The 12,100-nt window shown below is 44.1% G+C and overlaps 1 protein-coding gene across 1 annotated transcript in view; it reads left to right on the forward strand.

Moving 5' to 3' along the window:
- Positions 1–12,100, forward strand: part of FDXR (ferredoxin reductase) — an 86,898-nt gene that overhangs the window by 27,843 nt on the left and 46,955 nt on the right. Inside the window, exon 4 of the mRNA XM_056549740.1 lies at positions 547–669. Within this exon, the coding sequence (XP_056405715.1) occupies positions 547–669 (123 nt within the window). The remainder of the gene's footprint in view (positions 1–546; positions 670–12,100) is intronic.

A 12,100-nucleotide genomic window follows, 5' to 3' on the forward strand; every position in this document is an offset into this window, starting at 1 on the left:
ATCTCTGAATAGTTCAATAGATTTACAGTTGGCTGAATGATAGATATCAGAGAGTTTTTGTCATTCTAAGAAGAGACTTGTTACATGAGGTGACCCACAATGTTCTGGTCCTATTCTTTTTAATATGTTTATAAATTACATAGGAGAAGTATTGGTAAGTAAGGTTTGCACGTTAGATAAAAGTATAACCAGTAGAAAGGAATAATTGTGATCCTGCTGTATAGAGCTTTTGCAAAACCACATCTGGCTATGGAGACTTCACCAACAATTGAGTAAATGGGGGGATTTATTATTCCCTTCACTACCACAGAGTGGGGGAAAAAAAAACATCTTTGTAAAAAGAAAAGAAAAAAAAATGCACAAACTTGCCCTGGCACATTCATTTTGCTTTCCCCTGGACACCCATCTATTTCTAAGAAAGGTTAAACTTCAGATGATTGTGTAGCATAACACAATATATTCTTGCATCAGGGAAAAAGCCTGCATGTTTATTACTGTATAAAAAAATCCATTTATACGATCTCACTGCTTTTTATCTCTTTACAGAATGTTATTAACACTTTTACACAGACCGCCCACTCTGACCGCTGCAACTTTTTAGGAAATGTGACAGTCGGGAGAGATGTAACTGTAGAGGAACTGCAGGAAGCCTATCATGCTGTAGTATTGGTAAGTGCTGAGAGTCAATTAACCTTAAAGGGGTGCTCCAGTGGAAATATTTTTATTTTTTATTTTATTTTTTTTATCACTTGATGCCAGAAAGTTAAAAAAATTTGTAGATTACTTCTATTTAAAAATCTTAATCCTTCCACCACTAATCAGATACTGCATGCTCCACAGTAAGTTCTTTTCTGTCTTACCACAGTGTGTCTGCTTACACCTCTGCCCATGTCCGGAATTTTCCAGAGGAGGATCATTTTTCTATGGGGATTTGCTCATGCTCTGGACAGTTCCTAAAATGGACAGAGGTGTCAGCAGAGAGCACTGTGGTCAGACAGAAAGGAAATTCAAAAAGAAAAGAACTTCCTGTGGATTATACAGCAGCTAAGTACTACAAGGATTAAGGTTTATAAATAGAATTTACAAATCTGTTTAACTTTCTGGCACCAGTTGATAAAAAAAAAAAAAAAAAAAAAAAGTTTTGCAGCAGAGTACCCCTTTAAATGATGCTGGGTTTTGTCTACTGCTAGAAGACAGCATAGTACAGGTGACATATCATGTGTGTCTGTAGCCATTAGCTCCACTATATCTTTCTTGTACACTGGTGCCCAGTATTCTATGTGTCAACTCCAATACCCTTTGGAGGGACAAACCCCCCTCAGGGAAAAAGAACCCTATACTAGGGTACCACTAAAAGCTAAACTTTATTGATATGCATTAAAATAATTGTTGCAAATGCATAAACAGAAAGTGTGTGTTTAAAATTATCAGTGACTCAATGTCTTTAAGCTCTCATCTCCTTTATAATTTGAAAGGGGTGTATGTCAAGAGGTTCCTATACCAGCAGCCCTTGAGAGGTCTCTCACACCTTCTTAGGACTGTATGGGGGGATTCTATGAAGGTTGAGTGGCTATTAGGGCGTCTGCACTTATATAGGGTGTCTCTCACACACTCCTATTTTCCTAAGCCTCCTTTATTTTATTTCACCTTCTTGATAGAGGATCCTATTATGTCCTTATGTATAATTATGCATTCCAGCAGGTGTGTTTAATGCCTCCATTTCAGGCTGCTGTGTCACCACGTATGTATTACTTTTTATCTTATGTAATCATTGGTGTCCATGTCTAAAACTATCGCTAGCCCACCCGACGTTTCGCCAGTCAGACTGGCTTTGTCAAGGGTAATGCGGCTAATGGCAATATTCGCGTGCGCGCTGCTATTTATGACGTCTGACCATGGTATCATTTCCGGTGGCGTCCCTGTGTTTCCGGCCTTGCGGGTGTCTCAGGGAATGCCACGTCAGCCAGCATGTCCTAGAGTCACTAGGACCGGTCATGTAACTATTGAGGGCCGTCATGCGAGTCGGATCTTATTGCACATGCGCTCTAGATGGTGTCAGAGTCACTCTTTTTACATGTGTATGATCGCTATTGTTTACATCACGTGAGATGTACCTTCTTGCGCATGCTCTTTTTGTGCTCCTGGGACTACGCTAATACGGGTGTACGTATGTTTATTTCAATTAGTTCGCACTGCGCATTCCCTCAGTGTACGTATCTGCGCATACGTATAGATCTTGCACATATTGACGTTCTCTATCTTTTATTCTTCTCCAAAACTGAGTATATCCATACCGCATAGATGTAAGGATGCTGATGAAAAGGGGAGAGTATAATTAATGTGAATGATTTATATATATTTTTTATTTTATTATTATTATTTTTTTTACAGGGTATCTATTGATAAATAGAAGAGAATATCATTTTGAATTTATGTATTTTTATCTGGCTATTTATAGTTGAGGTGTAGAGGGTATTCTAATTATTTTGCTTTACAAGCCTTATTTCAGAAATAGTGTCCAATTCTTTTGTTTTGCAGAACTCATTTTAAATACGGTGTTTGATGATAGGGATATAGTGTCCTGATGGTAGGGATTCCAGTTACAATCCTGTTTTTTATTATTACTTTTGTGAACCATATGTTTGGTGTCCATATCCCCACATATGTATACCTATCTAAACTAACATATAGCTGTATCTAGAATATCAATTTTCGTATTCCAACTGCATTGCTGTTATTATCAATTGGTAATTGTTCATTGTAGATGTTAAATAGCTCCCATTCACATGCTTTATGACACTATCCATAGTCCTATATATATTCGACTTGTTACTCTGCATTACAATGATACCTTATGATGTTAATAGCCTAATTGTAATATTATTTCGACAGTTACCTATATCTCCTACTGAAACTCCGTCTCAGAATTCCATACTCTTCCCTATGTCGCTTCAGCTTTCCATTCGGCTGTTTCCAGGTCCTATTTCCGTTGGCTGCTGATGTTCACCACTCTTTAGACTAACTGGTAAGTATAAGGGTGCTACACACTGTCCGTTGTTATTTTTGTTTTTCCATGTATCTACTAATTTGCCTGTTATGCTATGGCAAATATTATTCCCTATCTCATTCGAGAGAGGCCGAGTAGGAGAACCCCTCATTCAAACCTGTAGGGATAGACTGTTCAGCCTGAATATCCATCTTGCTTCCTCTTTTAGGAGGGCCCTATCAATGTCTCCTTTTCTGGGGCCCAAATTCCACTGGCAAAGACCCCAAAATTGTATGCCAGCATGTCTAGAATTGACGTGATGTGCTAGTGGAGTGTCCAACTTGGTACGTATCGTACTCAAATGTTTGCTAATTCTCTTCCTGAATTGTTGAGTTGTCTTTCCGACATACAGCTTCGGGCAAGGACATCGTGCTATATATGTAATATTGTGGCTGCTGCAGTTTATGAATTGTCTGATTGTGTACGGTCTATTGTCAACTGGGTTCTCAAAGGTTTTTGGCATCACTTTACAAATAGAGCAATGTCCACATGGGTATGAGCTAGGGATCGACCGATATCTGTTTTTTAGGGCCGATACCGATAATCGGTGGAGGTTAGGGCCGATAGCTGATAACTTATACCGATATTCCGGTATAAGTTATCGGCTATTTACCCCCCCACCCCCTCCCCCCCCGACACCGCTGCAGAGCATTGATTTAAAGCGGGCGCTTTAAATCAATGCACTGCGGTTTCTTTTGCGGTGCCATAGACCGCCGCCACCACCACCCGCTTCTCTCCCCCTACCTGTCAGGGTGGTCCGGGCCATCCATCCTCCCTTCCTGTAGTGTACGGCGGCATTCCGGGTGGAGGGTGAACCGGTCCGGGCTGTCCTTCTTCTCCGGCGGTCATCTTCTCCACTCTGGGCAGGCTCCGGCCTAGTACGCTGCATAGACGCCACTACGCAGTGACGCCCGTGCGCAGCGACGCACCTGACGTCACGGCGTAGCGGCGTCTATGTAGCATACTAGGCCGGAGCCTGCCCGGAGTGGAGAAGATGACCGCCGGAGAAGGACAGCCCGGACCGGTTCACCCTCCACCCGGAATGCCCCGGACACTACAGGAAGGGAAGATTGATGGCCCGGACCACCCCCATTATGGGTAAGTTACATTTTTTTTTATTGACTTGGAGGGTGGGGGAGGGGCCCGACCGGTATAGCGGTATGGGCAAAAATCCATACCGGTATACCGCCCAGCACTACGGGGGGGGTCGCGGTGCGGCGGATTGGGGGGGGGGGGGGGGGGCGGTCGCGGTGCGGCGGATCGGGGGGGCGGTCGCAGTGCGGGCGGCGGATCGGGGGGCGGTCGCGGTGCGGTGGGGGCGGTGCGGGGGCGGTGCATTATCGGCTCATCGGCAAGGTAATTGCCGATACCGATAATGCCCAAAATCGTGATTATCGGCCGATAATATCGGCCATACCGATAATCGGTCGATCCCTAGTATGAGCCTTCTGGTGGTTTTGGGAGCCAAGTTTCTGATTTTTCTTCAGATGTAGAGAAGTGACTATGGACAAGCATGTCTCTTAAGTTTGGCCCTCTTCTGTATGTCACATTAGGTCTTTCATTTATCACTGTTTTTAAATCCTGATCTGCTGTGAGGATATTCCAATGATTGGTAAGGATCCTTAATATTTGAGAGGTATAACCATCGTAAGTTCTGTGAGTTACCTTCTCTTGCAGTTTTGTCTTGTAGTAAAATTGCTCGGTCACTTCGCCGTGCTCTGTTGAAGGCTTTACGTGTTTTTAGAAAAGATGTGATTGCGTTGATCCCCAATTCGTGGGTGATATTACTATATAGGCTTTCCACATCCAAGCTCGTGAGAATATTGTTGTAATTCACCACTAAATTTAGTGGTGAATGACAACACTATTCTCACGAGCTTGGATGTGGAAAGCCTATATAGTAATATTACCCACGAATTGGGGATCAGCGCAATCACGTCTTTTCTAAAAACATGAAGTCGACACCACACCGAGCACAATGAGTTTATGATCCCTTTACTATATTTTGTACTCACTCACAATTTTTTTCTTTTTGGAGGTACCCTTTATCGACAGATAAAGGGTACAGCTATGGGGACGGTTTGTGCACCTACATATGCCAATTAATTTTTAGGGTGGTGGGAGAGCACTATTGTTTTTGGGGAGGATTTTAGTCACTACACTAATTTTATACAGGGGTAGATACAAAGACGATATTTTATTTTTTTGGGACGGGGGGAGCACTTTATTCAATGTGTTTGTCACCGATTTAAACAAGAATGAAGTTGGGATGCAATTTACAGCAGAAATTGGAGGCCGGTCACTGAACTTCTTAGATCTGACTATATATATTGATCAGCAGAATCACATACAAACAGATATATACCGTAAACCTACGGCAACCAATAGTTTTGTACATTGGACCAGCTGGCACCCTGCATCTTTGAAACGCAGCATACCAGTTGGCCAATATTTAAGAGCCAAAAGAAACTGCTCTGAAGAAAGCAACTTTGCAAAAGAAAGTCAGAATCTAATGAGAAAGTTGAGAAGAGAAGGTAACTCACAGAACATAATAAGATGTATTGGGACTTACAATGGTTATACCTCTCAAATATTAAGGATCCTTACCAATCATTGGAATATCCTCACAGAAGATCCAGATTTAAAAACAGTGATAAATGAAAGACCCTAATGTGACATACAGAAGAGGGCCAAACTTAAGAGACATGCTCGTCCATAGTCACTTCTCTACATCTGAAGAAAAATCAGAAACTTTGCTCCCAAAACCACCAGAAGGCTCATACCCATGTGGACATTGCTCTATTGGTTAAGTGATGCCAAAAACAAAAAACTTTGAGAACCCAGTTGACAATAGACGGTAGACAATCAGACAATTCATAAACTGCAGCAGCCGCAATATAATATATATAACACAATGTCCTTGCCCAAAGCTGTATGTCGGGAAGACAACTCAACAACTCAGGAAGAGAATTAGCAAACATTTGAGTACGATACGTACCAAGGTGGACACTCCACTAGCACGTCACGTCAATTCTAGACATGCTGGCAATATAGAAGCCATACAATTTTGGGGTCTTTGCCAGTGGAATTTGGGCCCCAGAAAAGGAGACATTGATAGGGCCCTCCTAAAAGAGGAAGCAAGATGGATATTCAGGCTGAACAGTCTATCCCCTACAGGTTTGAATGAGGGGTTCAAATTAGTAGAATTAAATACATGGAAAGACAAAAATAATAGTGTGTAGCACCCTTATACTTACCAGTTAGTCTAAAGAGTGGTGAACATCAGCAGCCAACGGAAATAGGACCTGGAAACAGCCGAATGGAAAGCTGAAGCGACATAGGGAAGAGTATGGAATTCCGAGACAGAGTTTCAGTAGGAGGTATAGGTAACTGTAGAAATAATATTACAATTAGGCTATTAACATCATAAGGTATCATTGTAATGCAGAGTAACAAGTCGAATATATATAGGACTATGGATAGTGTCATAAAGCATGTGAATGGGAGCTATTTAACATCTACAATGAACAATTACCAATTGATAACAGCAATGCAGTTGGAATACGAAAATTGATATTCTAGATACAGCTATATGTTAGTCTAGATAGGTATACATATGTGGGGATATGGACACCAAACATATGGTTCACAAAAGTAATAATAAAAAACAGGATTGTAACTGGAATCCCTACCATCAGGACACTATATCCCTATCATCAGACACCGTATTTAAAATTAGTTCTGCAAAACAAAAGAATTGGACACTATATCTGAAATAAGGCTTGTAAAGCAAAATAATTAGAATACCCTCTACACCTCAACTATAAATAGACAGATAAAAATACATAAATTCAAAATGATATTCTCTTCTATTTATCAATAGATACCCTGTAAAAATATATATATATAAAAAAAATAATAATTATATATATATATATATATATATATATATATATATATATATATATATACACACACACATACACACACACACACACACACACACACACACACATATATCAAAGATACAAAGAACGTCAATATGTGCAAGATCAATAAGTATGCGCAGATATGATGCACATCTCACGTGATGTAAACAATAGTGATGTGCATGCGCAGGAAGGTACATCTCACTTGATGTAAACAATAGCGATCATACTCGTGTAAAAAGCGCGACTCCGCGACCATCAAGAGCGCATGCGCAATAAGATCCGACTCACATGACCGGTCCTAGTGACTCTAGTACACACTGGCTGACATGGCATTCCCTGAGAGGCCCCCAAGGCCGGAAACACTCAGGGACGCCACCGGAAATGACACCATGGTCAGACCTCATAAATAGTGGCGCGCACGCGAATATCGCCATTAGCCGCATTACCCTTGACAAAGCCAAGTCCGACTGGAGAAACGTCAGGTGGGCTAGCGATACTTTTTATCTTATGTAATCATTGGTGTCCATGTCTAAAACTAATACATAAGTGGTGACACAGCAGCCTGAAATGGAGGCATTGAAGGGGTACTCCGGTGAAAAACTTTTTTTTTTTTTGGTGCCAACTGGTGCCAGAAAGTTAAACAGATTTGTAAATTAACCAAAGTCTATGAAAAAGAAAAAACAGCTCACCACCATATAAGTTCTTGAGAGGAGGAGGACTTCAAGTGTGGATAGGAAGCACGGACAACATCCAACCGCATTCTTGGAGTGAAGACTTGAAATAGAGAAGAAGAGCAGGGTCCAGCTCCCAAGGAAGACGAGTAAAATCCAAAATTTTAATTCAAGCCATTGAAAATATGAGTGAACAAAAAAGAGGGGATAAAATCATAGCAGAAACGCCGACGCGTTTTGGACTATATGGTTCTTAACCCCTTAAGGACGCAGGACGTACTCAAATGGCCCCTTTTCCGAGTCCTTAAGGACTCGGGACGTTTGAGTGACCCGGTGACCCAGAATTACAGGCAGAGACGGCCCCGAACAGCCATAGCCAGGTTCACCGGCCGACCAATCAGGGCACCTGCTGCGGGTGTCACTCCCGCAACCCGCTCCGCCCCTCTTCCGGAGCACGTAAGCGGGTGCGGGACTTGGACCCCGATCCCCGGCGTCAATGTTGGGATCGGGGCCCCAGGAGCGATGGCGGCGGGACTGACCTGTGCACGGAGCAGCAGCAGCAGGAGGTGAGTGACAGCCTCCTGCTGTTGCTTAGCAACAGCTCCCAGCATGCAAAAAGGGCAAGCTGGGAGCTGTAGTTATGCATCAGCAGGAGGCAGACCACCACAACTCCCAGCATTCCCTTATGGGCATGCTGGGACTTATAGTTTTGCAACAGCTGGAGGCACATTTTTTCAATGGAAAAGTGTACCTTCAGCTGTTGTATAACTACAACTCCCAGCTTGCACAATCAGCTAAAGTGCATGCTGGGAGTTGTAGTGGTGCATCTGCTGGTTGCCTAACTACAACTCCCAGCATGCCCGTTGGCTGTCGGTGACTGCTGAGAGTTGTAGTTTTGCAACAGCTGAAGGCACACTGGTTGTGAAACAAGTAGCAAACCAGTGTGTCTCCAGCTGTTGCATAACTACAATTCCCAGCATCCCCAGCCAAAGTAGTATGCCTCCAGCTGTTGCATAACTACAAGACCCAGCATGCCCTTCCGCTGTCCGTACATGCTGGGGGTTGTAGCTTTTGCAATAGCTGAAGGCACACTGGTTGCAAAACAGTGAGTTTGTTACCAAACTCTGTGTTTCACAACCAGTGTGCCTCCAGCTGATGCAAAACTACAACTCCCAGCATGCACTGATAGACCGTACATGCTGGGAGTTGTAGTTTTGCAACAGCTGGATGTTTCTCCCCCCCCCCCCCCCAATGTGAATGTTCAGGGTACACTCACATGGGCGGAGGTTTACAGTAGGTATCCGGCTGCAAGTTTGAGCTGCGGCAAATTTTCTGCCGCAGCTCAAACTGCCAGCGAGAAACTACTGTGAACCCCCGCCCGTGCGACTGTACCCTAAAAACACTACACTAACAAAAACTAAAATAAAAAGTAAAAAAAACACTACATATACACATGCCCCTCCCCAGCCCCCCCTCCCCAATAAAAATGAAAAACGTCTGGTACGCCACGGTTTCCAAAACGGAGCCTCCAGCTGTTGCAAAATAACTACTCCCAGTATTACCAGACAGCCACTGACTGTCCAGGCATGCTGGGAGTTTTACAACAGCCGGAGGCACCCTGTTTGGGAATCACTGGCGTAGAATACCCCTATGTCCACCGCCATGCAATCCCTAATTTAGGCCTCAAATGCGCATGGTGCTCTCACTTTGGAGCCCTGTTGTATTTCAAGGCAACAGTTTAGGGTCACATATGGGGTATAGCCGTACTCGGGAGAAATTGTGTTACAAATTTTGGCGGGTATTTTCTGCTATTACCCTTTTTAAAAATATAAAACTTTGGGGAAACCAAGCATTTTAGGGGAAAAAAAATTTTTTTTTTTACATATGCAAAAGTCGTGAATCACCTGTGGGATATTAAGGTTCACTTTAACCCTTGTTATGTTCCCCGAGGGGTCTAGTTTCCAAAATGGTATGCCATGTGGTTTTTTTTTTTTTGCTGTTCTGGCACCATAGGGGCTTCCTAAAGGTGACATGCCACCCCAAAAACCATTTGTCGCTCCTTCCCTTCTGAGCCCTCTACTGGGCCCGCCGAACAATTAACATAGACATATGAGGTATGTGCTTACTCGAGAAGAATTGGGTTTCAAATACAAGTAAAAATTTTCTCCTTGTTACCCCTTGCAAAAATTCAAAAATTGGGTCTACAAGAACATGCGAGTGTAAAAAATGAAGATTGTGATTTTTCTCCTTCACTTTGCTGCTATTCCTTTGAAACACCTGAAGGGTTAAAACGCTGACTGAATGTCATTTTGAATACTATGGTGCCAGGACAGCAAAAAAAAAACACATGGCATACCATTTTGGAAACTAGACCCCTCGTGGAACGTAACAAGGGGTAATGTGAACCTTAATACCCCACAGGTGATTCACAACTTTTGCATATGTAAAAAAAAAAAAAAAAAAATTTTACCTAAAATGTTGGTTTCCCAAAAATTTTAGATTTTTAAAAAGGATAATAGCAGAAAATACCCCCCATAATTTGTAACACAATTTCTCCCGAGTACGGCGATACCCCATATGTGACCCTAAACTGTTGCCTTGAAATACGACAGGGCTCCAAAGTGAGAGCGCCATGCGCATTTGAGGCCTGAATTAGGGACTTGCATAGGGGTGGACATAGGGGTATTCTACGCCAGTGATTCCCAAATAGGGTGCCTCCAGCTGTTGTAAAAGTCCAAGCATGCCTGGACAGTCAGTGGCTGTCTGCTAATACTGGGAGTAGTTGTTTTGCAACAGCTGGAGGCTCCGTTTTGGAAACAGTGGCGTACCAGACGTTTTTCATTTTTATTGGGGAGGGGAGGGGGGCTGTGTAGGGGTATGTGTATATGTAGTGTTTTTTACTTTTTATTTTATTTTGTGTTAGTGTAGTGTTTTTAGGGTACAGTCGCATGGGGGGTTCACAGTTGTTTCTCGCTGGCAGTTTGAGCTGCAGCAGAAAATTTGCCTCAGCTCAAACTTGCAGCCGGATACTTACTGTAATCCTCCGCCCATGTGAGTGTACCCTGTACGTTCACATTGGGGGGGGGGGGGAATCCAGCTGTTGCAAAACTACAACTCCCAGCATGTAGGGTCTATAAGTGCATGCTGGGAGTTGTAGTTTTGCAACAGCTGGAGGCTCCGTTTTGGAAACGGTGGCGTACCAGACGTTTTTCATTTTTGTTGTAGGGGTATGTGTATATGTAGTGTTTTTTACTTTTTATTTTATTTTGTGTTAGTGTAGTGTAGTGTTTTTAGGGTACAGTCGCACGGGCGGGGGGTTCACAGTAGTTTCTCGCTGGCAGTTTGAGCTGCGACAGAAAATTTGCTGCAGCTCAAACTTGCAGCCGGATACTTACTGTAATCCTCCGCCCATGTGAGTGTACCCTGTACATTCACATTGGGGGGGGGAACATCCAGCTGTTGCAAAACTACAACTCCCAGCATGTACGGTCTATCAGTGCATGCTGGGAGTTGTAGTTTTGCAACAGCTGGAGACACACAGGTTGTGAAACACCGAGTTTGGCAACAAACTCAGTGTTTTGCAACCAGTGTGCCTTCAGCTGTTGCAAAAGCTACAACCCCCAGCATGTACGGACAGCGGAAGGGCATGCTGGGTGTTGTAGTTATGCAACAGCGGGAGGCATACTACTTTGGCTGGGGATGCTGGGGATTGTAGTTATGCACCAGCTGGAGACACACTGGTTTGCTACTTAACTCAGTGTGCCTTCAGCTGTTGCAAAACTACAACTCTAAGCAGTCACCGACAGCCAACGGGCATGCTGGGAGTTGTAGTTATGCAACCAGCAGATGCACCACTACAACTCCCAGCATGCACTTAAGCTGTTTGTGCAAGCTGGGAGTTGTAGTTATACAACAGCTGAAGGTACACTTTTCCATAGAAAGAATGTGCCTCCAGCTGTTGCAAAACCATAAGTCCCAGCATGCCCATAAGTGCATGCTGGGAGTTGTGGTGGTCTGCCTCCTCCTGTTGCATAACTACAGCTCCCAGCATGCCCTTTTTGCATGCTGGGAGCTGTTGCTAAGCAACAGCAGGAGGCTGTCACTCCCCCCCTGCTGCTGCTTGATCGCCGCACAGGTCAGTCCCGCCGCCGTCGTTGCTCCTGGGGCCCCGATCCCAACATTAACGCCGGGGATCGGGGTCCCCAGCACCAGGGTTGCACGTCCCGCACCCGCTCACGTCCTCCGGAAGAGGGGCGGAGCGGGTGCGGGAGTGACACCCGCAGCAGGCGCCCTGATTGGTCGGCCGGTAATCTGGCCGACGAATCAGGGCGATCGTGAGGTGGCACCAGTGCCACCTCACCCCTGCAGGCTCTGGCTGTTCGGGGCCGTCTCTGACGGCCCCGATCAGCCAGTAATTCCGGGTCACTGGAGACCCGATTGACCCGGAATCG

Source organism: Hyla sarda, chromosome 13 (genome assembly GCF_029499605.1).
Source record: "Hyla sarda isolate aHylSar1 chromosome 13, aHylSar1.hap1, whole genome shotgun sequence".
NCBI classification, from domain to species: domain Eukaryota; kingdom Metazoa; phylum Chordata; class Amphibia; order Anura; family Hylidae; genus Hyla; species Hyla sarda.